This window comes from Lagopus leucura, unplaced genomic scaffold (assembly GCF_019238085.1).
Source record: "Lagopus leucura isolate 7727_CA_CO unplaced genomic scaffold, USGS_WTPT01 Super-Scaffold_100096, whole genome shotgun sequence".
In the NCBI taxonomy this organism is placed as follows: domain Eukaryota; kingdom Metazoa; phylum Chordata; class Aves; order Galliformes; family Phasianidae; genus Lagopus; species Lagopus leucura.
Genome location: NW_024962322.1, coordinates 106955 through 125783, shown reverse-complemented (window position 1 = coordinate 125783; position 18829 = coordinate 106955). Strand labels below are relative to the sequence as shown.

General features: G+C 43.1%; 1 protein-coding gene across 8 annotated transcripts in view; it reads left to right on the top strand.

Moving 5' to 3' along the window:
- DTNB (dystrobrevin beta) overlaps window positions 1–18829 on the top strand; it is a 140453-nt gene that overhangs the window by 17838 nt on the left and 103786 nt on the right. For all 8 annotated transcript variants that reach the window (XR_006181676.1, XR_006181675.1, XM_042887630.1 and 5 more), the window contains exons 6-8: window positions 2714–2799; window positions 11484–11638; window positions 16447–16552. Coding sequence is in view for 6 of the 8 variants with exons in the window: in XM_042887630.1 (XP_042743564.1) it covers window positions 2714–2799; window positions 11484–11638; window positions 16447–16552 (347 nt within the window). In the remaining 2 variants the exon portion in view is untranslated. The remainder of the gene's footprint in view (window positions 1–2713; window positions 2800–11483; window positions 11639–16446; window positions 16553–18829) is intronic.

Sequence of the window (18829 nt, the reverse complement as noted above, 5' to 3'; positions counted from 1 at the left end):
GTGATATGATATTGATTGTGAGAGTTGTTGTAAAGGGTAACCGATGAGTTTCCTTATTCTGAGTCAGGTCACACTAGAAAATGTAGAATTTAAAATAGAAGTGGTTATGTTTTGGGGGACTGGCTCAAAAGATTGAGGCTTTAGTTAGAGATGTTTGTCTCCCTCTGCCCCAAACCTGCAAATTCCACCTCTTGTCTGCAGCACAAGCAGCCTGCTTGCTCCCAGCACAACACAGCAGTTTCTGTTGAGCTTCCTCTATCTGTCACATGGTGTTGAGAGAGAAGCTGTGATGCTGCACTGTGTTGTGCCACGGGAAAGCCAAGAATGAGAGGAGAGCTAGGCTCACAGTCAGCTCATCCCTGAGACTTGTAGAACAGCACTGGTTGTGGTGCACAACTGGTGGTTCATACCGTGTACAGTAGTGAGTTGGGAGGAGGAGTAGCTGTGTTATGATATTCTTTGCTGCTCTCTCCCATGAAGCTCTGCCTGTGGGTGTTTGGCAGTGGTGGTGGCTCATTCCAGAGCCTGTTTTTCTTGGTAGCCTTCTCCAGCTTTCTGAAATCCCTGACCCACGATTGGTGCCACACAGCAATGGTCCATTCTTTCTGCTTTCACCTTTTCTAGAAATGCATTTGATTTAGCAACAGGTTTAGTTGCTTCAACTTCCTTGTTTGTTTTCATATTGTAACAGCAGCACGCAGTAAGGAGGAGGGAGAGGATGACCAACAGTCATGTGAGGAGATGAGCTGGCAAGCAGCGTGATCAGGATGGACCCTATAGTTGGCAAAGCTGGAAGGAGCTTTCGGAGTATTGGGAAGTGCCCACAGAGCAGCACTATGAGGAAAGCTGTGATGGCTTTTTTGGGAAATTGATATGACCTGGTCTGGTATTAAACGTGGAGGCTGGCAGCCCTGTCTGTGGCAGGGCGGTTGGAGCTTGATGATCCTTGAGGTCTCTTCCAACCCAAGCCATTTTATGAGTGTCTTTGTGAACTAATCACCTTATATTGCATACAGAATGGGGAATAAAAAGGAGGAGTTGCAGGTCTGAAATCATATAATAGCCCATGTTTGAATGGACCCCCAACGATCATCGAGTCCAACTCCTGGCTCTGCACAGGACCACCCAAACCTTATGGCTGAGAGCACTGTCCAAGCACTCCTTGAGCATTCCTGGAGTAGCACTGCCTTTGCCCTGCTGGTCACACTCTGTGCAATGCACCCGAGTCCCATTGTTCTTCTTGGCCATTAGGGCATGCATCTGGCTCCTAGTCAACTTTTGGTCAACTGTTGGCCTACTGTTGGTCAACCAGAACACCGCTGGCCTTTGTGGCCACAAGGGCGCGCTGCTGGTTCATGATCACCTTATTGGCCATCAGCACATACAGGTCCTTCTCTGTCCACAGGCTCCATCTGTTTTAAACAAGTCCCACAGACTTATTCCTATCCTTCAAACTCATGAGTGTCACAGAAGTTTCGAAATTGTACCGAAAGTTCTGTCCTTTTTCCTTTTGGTAAGGAATTCAGCAGATGGAGTCACATGGGACCAAAAATCAATGTAGATGTTGGCAGTTTGCTTACCTACACCTCTCTACCAGATTGCAGGGGGAGGATATTTTAATTTTATTTTCTTGATTAATAAACAGAATGTCAGCAGAAGCAGACCTATATCTGAAGGCACCGTGAGATATCTTTCAAGGATAAGATTGTACCATGTGAGGAGACATGGATGGTTCCAGTCACTTGTTCTTTCTTTCAATTAATTAAAAAATAATTCAGAGCTGAGAGAAGAGTGGCTGTAACAGAGCAAATGGAAAGAAAGGTTGAGACTCTGCTTTAAAGAAGCCTGAAATGGTTATTGAGATTTGCTGAGACAAGCAGAGACCAAGGTTTGAAGAGAATGGATCTTTTCAGACTTCAGATTACAGATGCAGTAAAGTCTTTCTTGTTGGGTTTTGGGTGTTGTTATTTCTGTGGTTTGGTGGTTTGGCATAGCAGGAGTGCCAACTTTTTCCTTTGAGGAAACTAAAAGACAGAAATGAAGTAGGATAACTGCTATCTTTACTGTTTTGTTAACTTTCTAGCCTTAAAATAAAAATTTTGTCACTGTTTTGGTGCCGCGAGGCAGAATTACTTTCAGTGGTTTTACTCCTTCCTAGCATTTTCCATGTACTGGTCCTCCAGTATGGCACAGTGAAGGTTGTCTGTCTTCTATCTTTATGGCTATGGAAGCTCATCCAGAAATTGGGAATCAGAGAGGCAGAGTGTGTGCCTTTGACCAGGCTGGTGCAGCTGGAATCTGTTGCCAGTATTTACTGCAGCGTGTTTCACTCAGCCTGTCTTGGCCTGGTGACTTGCTTCCACCTAATTTCATCCTCTTCTGGTAACAGGGGTAACACACCTTGCTGTTTCTGCATACTGTCATGTGCTCAGTGTGCTTTCTCATGCTTTCCACATGGGCAGGTTCATTTTCTCTTGCTGATGTTAGACAACAATTCCCCATACATGCCATCAGTTTCAACTGTAATAAAAGACTGCTCATGTTATTCCTGTTCTGTGTGGTATATTCAGGATATTAGCACTGGTATAATGTTACAGTAAGTAGCTGTGCTCGATCTTAGTTGTTAACAGTTATGTATTCCCTACCTACAACCTCAGTGTTTGTGTTCCTTCTCACTCTACAGCAATTACTCACCATGTACTTTTTTCCACAGCGAGGGCCATGGGAAGCTGACGGTGTTTTCAGTGAAAGCAATGTTAGCAACAATGTGTGGTGGCAAAATACTGGACAAACTAAGATGTAAGTATTTCCAATCAAAATGACAACAATTTTTGTCCTTTTTTTTGTGTGTGTGTGGTGAATGGGCAGTGTTGTCACATTCATGGTTTTTTTGTAACACATGCCATCTGCTGGTCACACAACAAACGTACCGAGTGTGTTATGAACAGCTTTTCTGAGTCCATGTGTTTATTTTAAAATCTTTGGCACTTACATGTAATTCTTCCATCCTTCTCAGTGGCAAGCCATAGTGTGGTTTATGGGATTTTCTTTCCCTTTCTGTCCTGAAAAGATTGGAAGCAGGTCTTACTGCTAGTGCCAGATTTTGCTGTTCTGATTTCATTGGTTTTCATATCCCCCCTAAATTCCCTTTATGAAAGTTATTTTGTGATAATTAATTCCTTCTGACCTCTGTGATTATTGTTCACCCTAAATAATTCTTTTCACTTTTCCACAGCATTAAACTTCTAAAACATATTTTCTTTCAAAATGATACAAAATACCAGTGTGATCTATTAAACTACACAAACTTGGATCCCATTACCTCAGGGTTTTAAGAGGTTACAATAGATAAACAGTTCGGTATAAACCTGGTACAGAAAAGGGGATCTATTTTTATGCATAAGTAGGACCACACCGAAGCATGTCAAACAAATGGTAAAAAGTGACCTTTTAAAAGGGCAATTAACCATGGAATTAGATGGTAAAGGAATTGATGCTTTCAAACAAAGCCCAGACACCATCCTGGAGGTTATGCTAGGCTACCAAGTGCTGAGTCAGAAGTGGCTGATTAAGATGTCTTCACCTGAAAGTCACCTTATTTAATCGTCCTGCTTCACAAATGTGTCTTAAAACTTGATAGTTGTGCATTTCATGTTCTATTCTTCACCCCAGCTTTTTTCCTAGCATACAAAACTTTCTTTTTCTTTTTGCTAATCCTGTTGAGTCCTATTTCCTTTAATATGGTAATTTTCTTTATGAAAATTCTTAACTGAGGTTCAGCTGAGGTTGTAGGAAAGGTTTTTGACTACTCTCACTGAATGCTGCTTTTTTATATTCTGGTTGTCGTGTCTTTCCTTCTTTCTTGCACTTTATCAGCTGCCTTCCAATTTATATTGTACTGCTGGGATCTGACCTCCAGTATCTGCACTCCCTGTTTTCTCTATGCACTATCTACATAGAATCACAGAACGGCCTGGGTTGCAAAGGCCCACAATGCTCATCCAGTTCCAACCCCCTGCTGTGTGCAGGTCACCAACCAGCAGCCCAGGCTGCCCAGAGCCACATCCAGCCTGGCCTTGAATGCCTGCAGGAATGGGGCATCCACAGCCTCCTTGGGCAACCTGTTCCAGTGGCTTGGGCAAACATGGTTGGATAATTACATGGTTGGATAATTCCATGGTTGGGTATGGAGCTTTGTTTTCCAGAGAGCATGTGACTTCTGTATTTGACATGCGTTCTGGGAAGCAGCACTTCTGCCTTTTTAAATTCAGCTTTAAACTCAGTTTTTTTCCTTATCCTTCTTGGTATATCACTAAAGCTGTTTCCACCATGCTTTTGGCTGCTTTTGATGGTGATGGCAGTACTAACTGTTGACCATTTGAAATCCCTGTAATATGCTATCAGCCAACTGTGAGAAATGAATTTCTTTTATCCAGGAATTCAGAAAGAGGAGCAGAGCAAACCTGCGTGGGAAGGAATAGTTTTCTTTCAACCGGGCTGTTCTCTAATAGGTTGATTGGTGGACTAATGGGTTGGTGGTTGGACTAGGTGATCTTAGTAATTTTTTTCTACCTTAGTGATGCTGTGATTTTAAAATCAGGCCGTTGGCTTTTCAGACATGATAATGGGTCAACTTTTTTTGTGGAAGATGAGAGAAACTCGGAAGGGTGTGATGCAGGATAGCATGATCTTGTAAAGTTTCTTATGGAAGGAGAAAGGAAGTATTACTGCTACTGGAAAAAGATGAGTAGAGCTAGAATGCAAATCATAGAGTAGCTGAATTACTGTTGGTTACCTTTGTGAAAAACTTCTGAGGACCAAGGGAGGAGGTAAAAGAAAATGTACTGAAGTTTAGAAAGGGCCATATGGAGAACTCTGTCTCTCTCTCTCGTCTTTCTTGTTGCAAAAGACCTTAAAGATCATCAAGTCCAATTGCAACCTAACCATACTACCCTAACTAACCAACCCTCTGCTAAATCATGTCCCCGAGCACCGCATCCAAATGGTTTTTAAACACATCCAGGGATGTGACTCAACCACCTCCCTGGGCAGCCCATTGCAGTGCTTAACAACCCTTTCTGTAAAGAAGTGTTTCCCGATATCCAGCCTAAACCTTCCAGCACAACTTGAGGCCATTTCCCCTCATCCAGTCATCTGTCACCAGTGAGAAGACCAACCCTGCTTTCACTGTAAGCACCTTTCACCTGTAGGCCTGATGCACTTCGGGGCAAACTGGTAGTAATGAAGAATAGAATTAGTTGATTAATGGGTAAATAATTTCTTGGGCAGGGAGGAGGAATGGCTTTTGGAAGGAATGTCTTACAAAACTGTAGGAGTTCCTTAAAGTAGGGCAAAAAAAGTAGAAAAATGCAAAGGATTTCTGACCAACACAGAATTCTTCAGTTTCTAAAAGGACTTCAAGTATCTTATCAAATAGATAAAAACATTAAAGTCTGAAAGGGATGAAAGGAAGATCTTTTCTATGTGTAAGACATTAGCTAAAGGGAGCCCAAAAAAGAGCAGTAAAAGGTGGGTGAATAATGCTGGACTTGAGCTGTTTTTAACGTGTCATAAATGATCTGGAAAAATAGAATGGAAGATGGCAGTCTTTTATAAAGTAGATTGGTGTAGTAAAAGCCAAAATAGACTGCGAAGAGTTGTAGCGTCATCTGGCAGTGCTGAGTAACTGTGAATGAAATGGTAGCTGAAGTTCAGTGTGAATTTATGTGCAGTGCTGTGTGCTGGAGGAGTGAGGTGTCATCCTAATGTCAGGCACAGAAAGGTGAGCTCAGGAAGTTGTTAGTGCTAAGACAGATCTTGGAGTTTCTTCTGGAGGATTGATGCTCTATCTAGTAGTAGTTAAAGTAGTGAAGTGCTGTGACCAAGAGGGAAGGACATAAAGAACAAAACAGGAAGACTAAGGCATTGCATAAATCCATGGTATGTTTGTGCTTAGCATGAGCGCTGCTGTGGTACCTTGCACTCACTCTGCCTTTCAGATCTGCTTTATCTTTCCTGAGAAGAACAGCAGTCACCAAAGTCAGAACAAACTTTCTGTACAAGGAGCAACTAGATGTAGAGCAGGAATCTTCAACCTGGATGGAAAGCAAAATGGTGGTGAAGGGACAGCATTGTGTAAAATCATGAACAGCGTGTTCGTGCTGAATAGAAAACAGCTGCTCCGTTCCCCCTCCGAGACGAGGACTGAAGGCACTAAGTGAGCAGGCTGCCAGCTCAGCTGGACCATGAGGCTTTGTGGAAATCCAGGAAGCTGTAAATATTTCTTTTTCTCATCTCAGAATTTGAGTTGCAGTCACTTGGTCTCTGTACTTGCAGATACTTGCAGGCTTTCTTTCGACATTCTGAAAATGCAAACAAGTGGAGTTTTTTTTTTCTAGACTGCACAGTGTCTGACATTACATATGAATGGAGTTGTTCAACAATGCCACTTTGCTTTCAGTGGGAAAGATTATTTCCAGTGGCTGACACTCCTTGTGAAGGAGTTGCTTTACATGAAGTGCAAGGAAGGAGTTATAAGCTCAGCCTGTTGCTATGGGCTTAGCTTTTAGCATCACATTTTTTAAGCTAGAGAAATACCATATAAATATGATGAAGTCTGTGGATTTGAGTGACCTCATTTTGGCATTCAAGCAGATCCATAGTGAAGTAATTAGTGTTTCCTTCCATGTCCTTTCTGCAAGTAAATTGCAAACAGAACCTGACTTCAAACAAATTCCAACCTTGCTCATTTTAAGGGCCTGTATCCCAGTAGGATCAAGATGGACCCATGGAACAGTAGGACCAGAGAGCACCCACACAGACAGCACTGTGACCTGGGTTTGTTCCCCTCTCTGGATGACCATGATGAAGGCCTCTTAGTGGATATACCTGTGCCATATGGATGCCTGCAGTGAATGCCCATAGTCTATCCTGTGTCTGTTCTCTTAGATTCTCTGGTGCACAGTCTGCACCAGCCAGACTTATGGCCTCTCCATTGCCTACTTCTCAAATGCAAATCACTACATCTTCCTCAAAAAGCACCTTCCTCTGTGTCCTTCACAGCCTCCTTGTAGGTTTTGGGATACTGTTATTATGTCTTCCCAATATTTCAGTCTTTTTCAGAGTGAACAAGTGCTGTTTCCTCAGCCTGTCCTCACAGGATAAGTGCTCCAACCTGCTGGGCATCCTTGTAGCCCTCTACACTTCAGTATGTCTTTCACCTTGTGTGGTTCTCAGATACTCTGTGATTCTGTTGGTCTCAAAGCTGGACACAATGCCTGGAGGAGGTGTAGCAAGTTTTGAGGGGAGGAAAAGAATCACTTCCCTCAACAGAGGATGAGTTCCTGCTCATGCAGCTCAAGATGCTGTTGACCTTCCTTGCTGCTGTGCCATGCTGCTGGCTCATCTTCAACTTGGGACCCCAGATTTCCCATGGACATTTCCTGCAGGTCTGTGCCAGCCAGCCAGTCCCCAGCCAGCATCACATGCATTTTGGAATGTGCATTTGTCCTTTTTTTGTTTCATACAGTTCCTTTTGACCCATTCCTTCAGCTTGCCTGGGTCTCACTGGATGGCAGCCCTTGCTTTTGGGGCTATTGTAGGATTTCATGGAATCAATAATGTTGGAAAAGGCCTCTAAAATCACCAAGTCCATCCCTAACCCACCTCCAGCACACTCACTGACCATGTCCCTCAGTGCCACATCTCTGTGATTCTTGAATGCTTCTGGAGATGGTGACTCCACCGCCTGCCTGGGCAGCCTGTTCCAAAGCTTGACCTTTCTTTCAGAGAGTGAATTTTTTCTAATATCTAAACTGAACTTCCCCTGGTGCAACTTGAGGCCATCACCTCTCATCCCATCACTGTTATTGGGGAGCAGAGGCCAACTCCCACCTCACCACAACGTCCTGTCAGGAGCTACAGAGAGCAGTGAGGTCTCCCCTGAGCCTCCTCTGCTCCAGGCTGACCCATCCCAGCTCCCTCAGCCACTCCTCATGACTCCTGTGCTCCAGACCCTTCACAGCTTCACTTGCCTTTCTGTGGACGTGCTCCAGTGCCTCACTGTCTTTCTCATAGCGAGGAGCCCAAAACTGAGCACGGTACTTGAGGAGTGGTCTCACCAGAGCTGAGTACAGAGGGACAGTCAGCTCCCTGTGCTGCTGACTGCAATATTTCTGACACAAGCCGGGATGCCCTTAGTCTTTATGGCCACTTGGGTACCTGGACCTCTCCAGCTTTGTACCTGCAAACCTGAGGACAGTGTACCCTGCTCTTCACTAGCAGAGATGTTGAGCAGGACAGAGCCCAGCACCAGTCCCCTTCTTGTTTATACCAGTCCCCTTGTTCTTGGCCCCCATGCAGCGTGACCCATTATCTACTGTCCTCTAAGACCAATCATCCAACTTGCTCCTTACCCACCTGTCTTTTCACCCCTTCAGACTGTGACGTCCCACTTTTAATGCTAGAAGAGCAAGCTGTGCTGGTCAGATGGAATTTCTCCTTAGCAGATCCCTACCAACTGCTCCAGTCAAATTTGAGTGCTCAGAAACGTGCTCCAAAAGAATTTTCTGGGGCTGACTGGCTTGTATTTCCTAGGTTTGCTCTTTTTACTTGATTATGTATTTTAGATTAAGACCAGGAAAAATCCCCTAAGAAGCACAAATTAGTTTGTCTGTTACAGATTTATTTTCTTGGCTTTTAAACTATTATTCATTAGTTTTTAAGAAATGTTATTCAAATTTGTACAATTAAATTTGTCAACTTTGAGGGAATCGAGGCACAGGAAAGTCTCCCAATCCACTCCTTAAAAAATGAGGGTGCCAGGGGTTTTGGTCTGTTTGGTTTTTTCCTTTGTTTTTAACTCATGCAGGGAAGTGGTTGGGTCTTCAGCTGAAACTGTAAAGCATCAGGCAGATGCCCAGTAGAAAATGCAGGCTGGTGGATTCTGACAAAGTTACAATCAGTTGAAAGAAGGCTCTCAATGGAAATACTGGACAGGTTTATTTGATGATCAGAGGGCTGGAGCACCTCTCCTGTGAGGAAAAGCTGAGGGAACTGGGCTTGTTTAGCTTGGAGAAGAGAAGGATCCAGGGAGACCTCATTGTGGCCTTCCTGTACTTGAAGGGAGCACAGAAACAGGAGGGGGAACGGCTGTTTGTGAGGGTGGGCAGTGATAGGACAAGGGGGAATGGTTTTAAACTGAGACAGGGGAGGTTTAGGTTGGATCTTAGGAGGAAGTTTTTCCCCCAGAGGGTGGCGAGGCACTGGAACAGGTTGCCCAAGGAGGCTGTGGATGCCCCATCCCTGCAGGCATTCAAGGCCAGGCTGGATGTGGCTCTGGGCAGCCTGGGCTGCTGGTTGGTGACCCTGCACACAGCAGGGGATTGGAACTGGATGAGCACTGTGGGCCTTTGCAACCCAGGCCATTCTGTGATTCTGTGATATGCTAGGAGCTTTGTTCACAGTGCTCATCAAGTTCTACTCCATTTTACATTGGTATCTTTGGAATTGAGCAGTGTTTTGGTGTTCATTTTTTATTTTCTCTAGTAAAAAAAAAAAAGAAAGTACAGAAACATGTTTATAGTGTGGTTGCACTGAAGTGAATCTTTGGATGAGAATTAAAGTATAATACCTTGTCATAGGGAAACTTAATTAGCACATACGTGATGTGACCTTAAGGTGGGATCTTGAGAAATTACACTGTTAGCTCCTGTTTAGCTTGAGGTTTTCTTTTTTCAGGTAACTTAGTGCCCTTTGGAAGGGAAGATGACTATTTAATTAAATCCTATGAATCTTTATCTTTTCCAATTTCAACCTCTAATTTCCCCTGTGAAAGTTTCCCCACATAGATGACTTCAACTTCATTTTGACTACAAAACCACTTGGGTTTCTTTTAATTTATTCTTGATCTAGCTTGTTCATTTTTATCTCATTTTTCATTTCTTTCATAGCTTTAATTACCTTCTCCTTAAAATCATTTAAATCCTGCATGCTGATGAAATTAGATTAATAGATTGTATTTACCCAAATGATTCTTGTACTTTTTTTAAATACAAGTACTGTCATGATGCAGTCATGTTCTACCAGTCCCTCCTTAATAGACTGATTATTGGACCAAGTTCATGTGCTGGTTCTGGGGCGAATCTGATATTCAGCATTTTAGGATTGTGAAGGTTTTGCTCTCTAATTAGTTCCAGTTATTTCCATCACTTCTCTTCCATGTTAAATTTTCCAGTGAAATTTGATTTTTCTGCTTGGATTAGTTCTTTAAAATATAGCATTCTTTCATCACTTAGCTTCTCCCTTTCTTGTTTCTTTTTTTTTTTTTCTTCTTTTTCCAGTCCTTATTTCTTATATGCCTTGTAAGACTGTTTAGCAAGGACTTCAGACCTTCCCATCAAGCCTGTACATTTTGCCTGATACAAACCGCAGGCAGTTGTATCACGGAGTCATTCAGGTTGGAAAAGACCTCCAAGATGCCCAAGCCCAACCCATACCACATGCCTGCTGACCACCTCCCTCAGTGCCACATCTCCAAATCACATCTCCAGGGATGGTGATTCCATCACTTCCCAGGGCAGCCTATCCCAATACTTGGCCACTCTTCAGAGAGAAGACTTTTCCTAGTATCCAGCCCTCATCTCAAGCACTGTAGACTTCTTCATGAGCTCATTCATTCATTTTAGTTCACTAGAAGTACACCTTTCTAAAGTAGTTTTTTTTACAGACATGGCTTTGATCACTTAAACTAAGCTTACTTTCTGTCAGCGCATCCTTTTTGATGTTTAGTTACTTATGGTGTCTTAGATAGCCTCATAGATGATTCAGAGGCTGCTTAGTGAAGCATTCTGGTACCTGTCTTGTCTTCAAACATTTTAGGTCTTACTAATATTAGAGAAGTCTTTCTTTGTAGTGTAACCTGACTGCAGTCATAGCAGAGACCAAGCTTTACTGTTCAAGAATGTGTATTTTCCAGAGAGATTTTTGCCCCTGGACAGTTCTGCTCTATCTGAGTGCAGCAGTCATAGCACCTCCCATGACATCATTTTCTTCCAACCCTCTCTGTCCATCTTTTCCTATATTTTTACTTTTGCTGAGACACAGAGCTCTGGGTTAGCAGCGTGGGATGGGTGGGCAGAGGGGCTGGAGAGGCTAAGAAATCATAGAATTAAGGTTGGAACAGATAGCTGTGATCACCACGTCCAGCCACCAACCCATCCCATCCTGCCCCCTACCCATGTCCCTCAGTGCCTTGATGTCTTTATTCTCATTGCTTTTTGATATGGGATGGAGGGGTTTATGTCACAGCACATTGAAACGTGGTCATTCATAAATTCTATCTTGATATCAACTAAAAAGAAATTGTGTTTAGAATTAAACAACAGGAGTAGTGCTTTGGAGTTTAAATGAACTGAAATTATTAGGCTTTTCTTTTCTGTAGCAAGCGTGTATTTACCCAAATGTTTTATTGTATTTTCTTACAGATATTTTCTCTCAAATATCAGATTCAAACGGACTGATGATATTTTCCAAGTTTGATCAGTTTTTGAAAGAAGTCCTAAAACTTCCAACTGCTGTGTTTGAGGGACCTTCTTTTGGATACACAGAGCATTCTGTACGGACGTGCTTCCCACAGCAAGTAAGAGTGTAATTCAGAACTGTTTCATTTCTTGTTACTGCAGTCCTGTAGTTCTGGCTTCTTTGGTCATTGCTTGTGGTTTGCAGGAAGGGGGGATTTGGTGACATACAGTGTGTTATCTAAGCAGATTTAAGCCTGAATAATTTAAAATAGTCCACCTAGGTCTTAAGGAATTAAAGGATTTTGCACACTTTTAGTTTGTTCTCCTCCAAGGAGTACCTTTGAACACATGGGAAGAACATCAAGGGTAACCTGTTATTGTCTGAAACAGGAAGTGCAGCATTTCTACCTTGGAGTTTTTTTAGGCTTACCAGTAGTAAGAGTATTATTTTGAACAAATCAATTGTTAGTTGGCTTAGTCTGCACAAAATTTCATGTAATTTTTGGAATAGATATTGCAGAAGCTTCTGCAGTATCAACGTTTCTGTTATGATTTGATTGTTCTGAGAAATTGCTTTTAATTTGAGATGTACAATAGCATAATTAAGCCTTAATTCTACTATAAGCATGAGCCTAGATAAAGCTAGACCTAAACTTAAATGTTTCGTCTCTGACTGTGACTATATTCTAAATTTCTCAAAGTGTTCAGATTTAGAATTTGTAGTCATTTTTTGCTGAGTTTATGTTGATTAGGAGATCATATATTTGAAATAGAACACAAAAGGAAAGGAAACGACAAGAGCTCCTGCTCACCTGTAAGTTACTGAGGACACAGAATTGTCTTACAGCTGATGTTTCTGTCGGTAATTGCTGAGGCATTTATGGGTTATCCCTTATTCTCAACATACCACCCTTTTTCTCAGGCTGTGCAAGCTACTCCTGCATGTAGGGATACTGCATTTAAGGGGCAAATCATGGACTCATTTGGGAGCTACCAAGTCATACATCAGATTCTAAGCTGTAAATGCTCTGTCTGCAAAGAGAGATGCGAGACTTGCCTGACATTTGTCGTGGTTGCTACCCAACCAACCTGGTGTCCTTTTATGATGGCGTAACTGTATCAGTGGAACAGGGAAGAGCCACTGACGTTGTCTGTCTGGACTTCAGTGAGGGCACTGGCACAGTCCCCACAAAATCCCTCTCTCCAAAAGGGAAAGATATGAATTTGATGGGTAGACTGTTCAACAGATGAGGAATGTGAGATCATTCCAGAGAGCGGTGGTCAATGGCTCCACATCCAGATAGAGATCAGTGATGAGTGGTGCCCCTCGGGGGTCAGTACTGGGACTGGTGCTCTTTGATGTCCTCATCAATGACATCAGCAGTGGGATTTTGTGCATCCTCAGCAGTTTATGGATGACACCAAGCTGTGGGGTGCAGCTGACAAACCCAAGGGACAGGATGCTGCCCCTCTGCTCTGCTGTGAGGCCTCACCTGCAGCACTGCATCCAGGTGTGGAGTCCTCAGTACAGGAGAGACATGGAGCTGTTGGAGTGCATCTTCATGTTATCTTCTGCAACCTTCCTCAGGCAGGGTGATTACATGGGAGCTGTTTATTGAAAATGATTCCTAGCTGATGTTAACAGTTTATCTGGATGCTGAAATCATTTGGGAGACTGAGTGGTTACAGTGGGCACAGTTACAATAATGTAAATCCATGCATTATTGAGCTTAGGGCCAGGAGCATTGCCCTGTGTTACTTAAACCCCACAGGGTCACAGTTGGAGTAATTCAGTCTTGCTATCCACAGGGAATAGATTTTATTGGGACACTTCAGCAAGAGCTGCATTCTTTACAATGGTTTCCAAATTCATATAGAGCTTCCAGCCATAATTTACTATTCAAGGCCAAATGGGTGCTGTCACAGATAGGAGATCATGTCATACTTTCCTTAAAGCTTCTGTTCACCTGGCTGTGACGCCTGTGTTTCTCATAAGGATATTGTATTACCCATTTCAGAAAACACCAAGGTAGCAAATGCTGGGAGGTGTTTGACCCTCCTGACTGGCTGTGCTGTGAAAATTTGGTAACTTTCAGTTTGTGTTCTTTGGGTTGGGTCCCTACTGACAGGTGATCTGATTGTGTTGCATCACAAATGCTGGGTGAGTGAGGCTTTTGTGTTTGCTTCATGGTAAGGCTCTGAGCCCAGCTCCAAAAAAGCCACTTTTGAATCTCCTTCCCTGCACTCTAGCTTCAGGAGCAGCAGGCTGCTGCTTGCTGCATTGCCAGGAATGCTTGCAGTGGCATCAAAACTGTGTGCTTTTGTTAAGTTGGTGCTTGCAGCATTTCCCACCTGTATCAGTGCAAAAATCCAGAGCCTGAGCCCTTGCTGCCCTCTGGTGAACTGCAGAGAAGTCACTGCTCCAACAAGGGCTGGAAGATTTGATTTGCTTGAGGGAAAAATTTCCAGCAGAAAAGCTGTCCTGTTACATTTTGATTCTAATGTGAGTTGTGCGTATTGTACACAGAGATCTTTGTCACCAGAAAACATTTATTTATGACTCGGAGCAACCACAGGAGGAAGAACCCACAGCTCCCGTGAGATAGGAGGTTTCTGACTTTAACAAGAAGTAACATATATATATATTATAACTGCCTTGGTACTCAGCTCTGTTTGGCTTTCCCTCCTCCTCACAACCCTTATGGCCACAATGAAGTCTCTTGTTGCAAGTTCATATGGCCTTCAGCTGTGTGGTACCAATGTGAGACCTACAGGTCTTACTCAAGGCACCTGGATAACACTCTTAGTGATGTTTGAATTTGGAGTCAGCCCCAAAATAACATGACAGTAGGACATGCAGGACAGCAGGTCCCTTCCAAGTTAAACTATTCTGTTGTGTTTTCCTGCCGTTGTGATAACTCCCAAACTTATTTTTCAGCTTAGTTGGGTTACAGTGACCCAGAACGTTGACATGCATTCTGGATGTCTTATCTCTGATTTGCTCAAGGCCAGGCTGGATGAGGCCCTGGGCAGCCTGATCTGGTGGGTGGCAACCATCCCATGGCAGGGGTTGGTGCTGGGGGGACTTTCAAGTCCTTTACAACCCAACCATTCTATGGTTCTGTGATCTTTAAAGACCCTTCTGCCCCAACCATTCTATGAAGATTCTACTGTTTTCCATATTGGAAGCAATGTATCAAAACCAAAGTGCCACCATGGCTGTCTTGGCATGGCCCAGGTGCTGCATGCCCTTGTTCAGCTCTGGCAAAGAATTACAGCCTGAAAATGTCTCATGTGCTGCCATGTATGAAACAGGGTGAGAGATGGGAGTCAGGTGGAACAGGACCCTTAGAGGAGTACATGTGTAATGCTATATAGTCATGGAATCATCGAATCACAGAATGGCTTGGGTTGGAAGGGACTCTTAAGCCCATCTGGTTTCAACACCTGCCATGGGCTGGTTAGCACTCATCAGGTCAGGTTGCCCAAGGCCCCATTTAACCTGGCATTGAGCAACTCCTCTACCTATACAAGATGTCTAATGCACCGCTTGCACATTGGGCAATGATGGTATTCAACACTGTGAGCTCTGAGGTTCCCCAGGAAAGTGGTGGAGTCACCATCCGTGGAGGTGTTCCAGAACTGTGGGGATGTGGCACTGAGGGATGTGGTCGGTGGGCTGGGGCTGGACCAGGTGATCTTAGGGGTCTTTTCCAACCTGGATGATTCTGTGACTCGTTTTTTCTATCGTTCCTTGTTGTGTGAACAGGGCATTGGGTTTTCTGCGTGCTGTGAACAGTTCATGGAATAGAATCACAGAATGGTTTGGGTGGGAAGAGACCTTAAAGCTCATCCAGTTCCAACCCCCTGCCATTGGTAAGGTTGCGAACCATGAAGTCGGTTCAGGGTCATCCAAACCAGCCTTGAGCACCTTCAGGGATGGACATCTCCTATCAGAGGGCTTCCTTCAGCACTGGTAGCATGCTTCTCGGAAGCACTGAGATGTGGATTTGTTGAAAGGTGCTGGGTTTCTTCACTTCCACAGGAAGGAGGAGGCAGGTTGGTGGAGCAGGGCTGTGAGAATCCCAGCCTGGTTTTTCCTCCAGCTCTGCTTGCCCTGCCCTTTGGATGCTCTTTGAGGTAGCACTGCCACAGGGTAAGGTGAGGAAAAAGTGGTCATCTGCTTAGGAGACATTCCTAATCTTCCAGCTGCCTGCATGCAAAAGCCAATATATTCTCATGTTATATCCACAGCACTCTCAACTGGTTTTGTTACCAACTGTCTCCATCTGTTTGTATTTGCAGCAGAAATTTTCTCTTGCTCAATTGAGTTTGAAACCTTAGAAAATACTACTCTTAAAACATTACTTCCTTCTAATGATTTCATTTCAATTTCATTATCAGCGATAATACATTTTCTAAACCTTAGTGCAGTTCTCCCCTTGCCTCTTGTTCTGTATTTCTTTAAAGTAATTTACTGTGTGGATGCTGTATGAATATTAGTTGTAATTACCTTTTTTTTTTTGTCTACTTTTCTTAGTGCTGCCTGTATGCTTGAAATACCTTTTCCTACACTGTTAAATAATCTCCTCACATTTGTTGTATCCCTCTTGAACTATAATCCAGCAGCTAATCCAGACTGACTTGTCCTCCATTTCTTGGGATTTTCTAATCATCTGTGAATCTTTAATTTTTGTGTGACGATGCTGTGTCTGTACTGATACCCACTCTGTGGTGGTGCTGTTTGCTCAGTGTAGATTGAATCTCCCTGAACAAAATGTCTGCTTTATCATTATAGCATTTCCTATATTATTGGTAAATGGAAGCTGAATAGTAGCGAAATGTTAAAGCTGAAGTTATTTTTGATACTGAAATTATGAAATGAAATGGACAATTGTCTTAAGCTGTGTTTCTTTTTCCTTTGCAGAAAAAGATCATGCTGAACATGTTTTTAGACACATTGATGGCTGATCCACCTCCTCAGTGCCTTGTGTGGCTGCCTCTCATGCACAGACTTGCCCATGTTGAAAATGGTAAATAGGATATTTTGTTCAAAACCCCGTGAGCAGGGCTGTATGCTGATCAAATACATTGATATGCTGTCCTTTCTCAGTGAATGTGTTCCCACTGTAACTGTCCAGGTCCCAATGCACTTAGGCTTTAGGATTCTGTTGGAGTGACACATGTTCAGCTCTTCTAGGAGGAAAATGGATGACTGATGGAACCAACAACAATGTCAATTGGTTGTTAGTATTTAAGTTAAGGTTCTAGCATTGTTAGTAGCGAAAGACAAAAAAAAAAAAAAAGAGGAGAAAAATGGCATTTTCTCAATGCTCACATTTATTCTGAAGCTTTTAAAGTAAATCTTCACTTGAATGGTGCCTCAACATATGCTTTCAAGCGCGAACTTCCAGAGATGTTGGTACAGTTTAAATGTCTTGAGCAGCGTTTGAGCACGAGTCATAGAACCACAGAATGTCCTGACCCATGAGGATCATCGAGTGCAACTCCATCTGGTCACTTCATTCACTCACTACGAATGCTGAGTTCCTCTCACTTCCAGACCTCTTCTAAAATTCCTGTTATTACCGCTAACAGAATCTGTTTAAGGAGCAATAAGAGATGGAAAAACTGAATGTCATCTTCTGTTTCCTTCACCACACAGTAAAATCCTCTTATCGTTCTTCAACATCTCTGCCCTACCAGGTGTTACCTCTTCTTCAGCTTAGTGTGTTTATAAGCATCTCAGGGTGTAGATTTCTTCCTTTTAGGACATGGATGAAGTCCCTCTTGTCCTTGCCCAGGCAAAGCTTTAAAACTCCAGCAGTCTGTGTGTCTCTAGCAAAGTGTTCAGGATTTATTCCGTTCTCTGCTTCCTGATGTCTATGAAGTGGTTCAGTATTGCTGTGACTTTGATACGCTCTTTTGTGGTGTTTGTTTTATTGTATTTTCTTGAGCCTCTTGCAAAGCATATCTGGTTGTGTTTATAATCTGCATTTGTACAGCACTGAATAAGAGCAGAGCTGCAATGCTCAATGGGCTTTTTCTTGTTTATTGCAGCAGAAGAGATAGTTAATTTCCCAATTGCTCTGTATGTTTACAAACGTTTTCTGACAATTGTGTGTACAATTGAAAAGAAAAAAAGTGATTTATCAAAGACTTTTCGGGGGGAGTAATGTCATGGAAACAGATCTGAAAGGGAAAACTTCTGAAAGAGCTGAGGTTGATTTAGTTGAAGTGTTAGGGAGACTCTGGCACTGCCAATCTCTTTTCCACCCTTATGTAGCAGGTTGAAATGGCAGCAGCTACTGTTTGCTCTTTTTCCTTTATCCTCTTATCTTTATAAGCTTTTACTTCAAGTAAAGCACTCAGGCTGGAATAAATACAGTAAGGGAACAAGCTGTAAAAAGTTAATATGCATTATAGGTCAAGGTAGAATTTTACAGAGCTCAGGCAAGGGTAAATGTTGAAACATAATGGAATAGTTCAGTTGGAAGGGACTTTCACAGACCATCTGGTCCAATTACAAGGGAAATGGTGGAAAGACCTGGAGGTAATCCAGTAGTCTGAGCTTTCTTCTTGAAAGTACCAAGAAGAAATTATTAGATAGCCGAAACAGCGGTGTCCTGAACAATGCCCTGTGCCATCAGGTTGGAGGAGGTGGTCAGTGTCTTCTGTCGTTGGGTTGGGAGAGGTGATCAGTGCCCCTTGCCATCAGGTTGGAGGTTGTCCAGGCTGTGGAGTCTCCATCCTTGGAGACACTCAAAACTGAAACTGGCCGTGATGCAGCAGCAAGCTCCAGCTGGCCCGACTTGAGCAGATGTCCTCAAGTTCCATCCAGTCTCAGCTGCTCCATGATTCTGTGGTTCTGTATGTGTTTACAATGGAAATTCCATTGAATCATTCCCTGAAGTTGTTCATTTAGGAAGTAGCCTTCTCATCTTTCGGCTCCAGACGTTAAATGATATTTTCCTGATAGAATGGTCTCAGTCCTTAAAGCTTCATCCTTAATTTTGTCTCTTTCCTGCTGCCGTCTTGGTCGTGTCACCTGAAGTTACCTGATCAGTGCTAGTCTTGTTCTGCAGCCTGTTGTTTCTTGCCAGTTTTCTCTGGATTGTGCCTTGTCAGTGCTTCTGTTACCTCATCTTTCCTTCCACGCAGATGCTTGTCTCCTTCACAGTTTGTCAACGTTTTCATTAATTACTGTGGCAATCATTGAAAAGTTACTGCAGAGGCATCTGAACACCTCAGCTGACAACCTGAAGAAAAAATCCTCCTATTTCTATGGCTGTCTTTTCAGCTCTCATTCC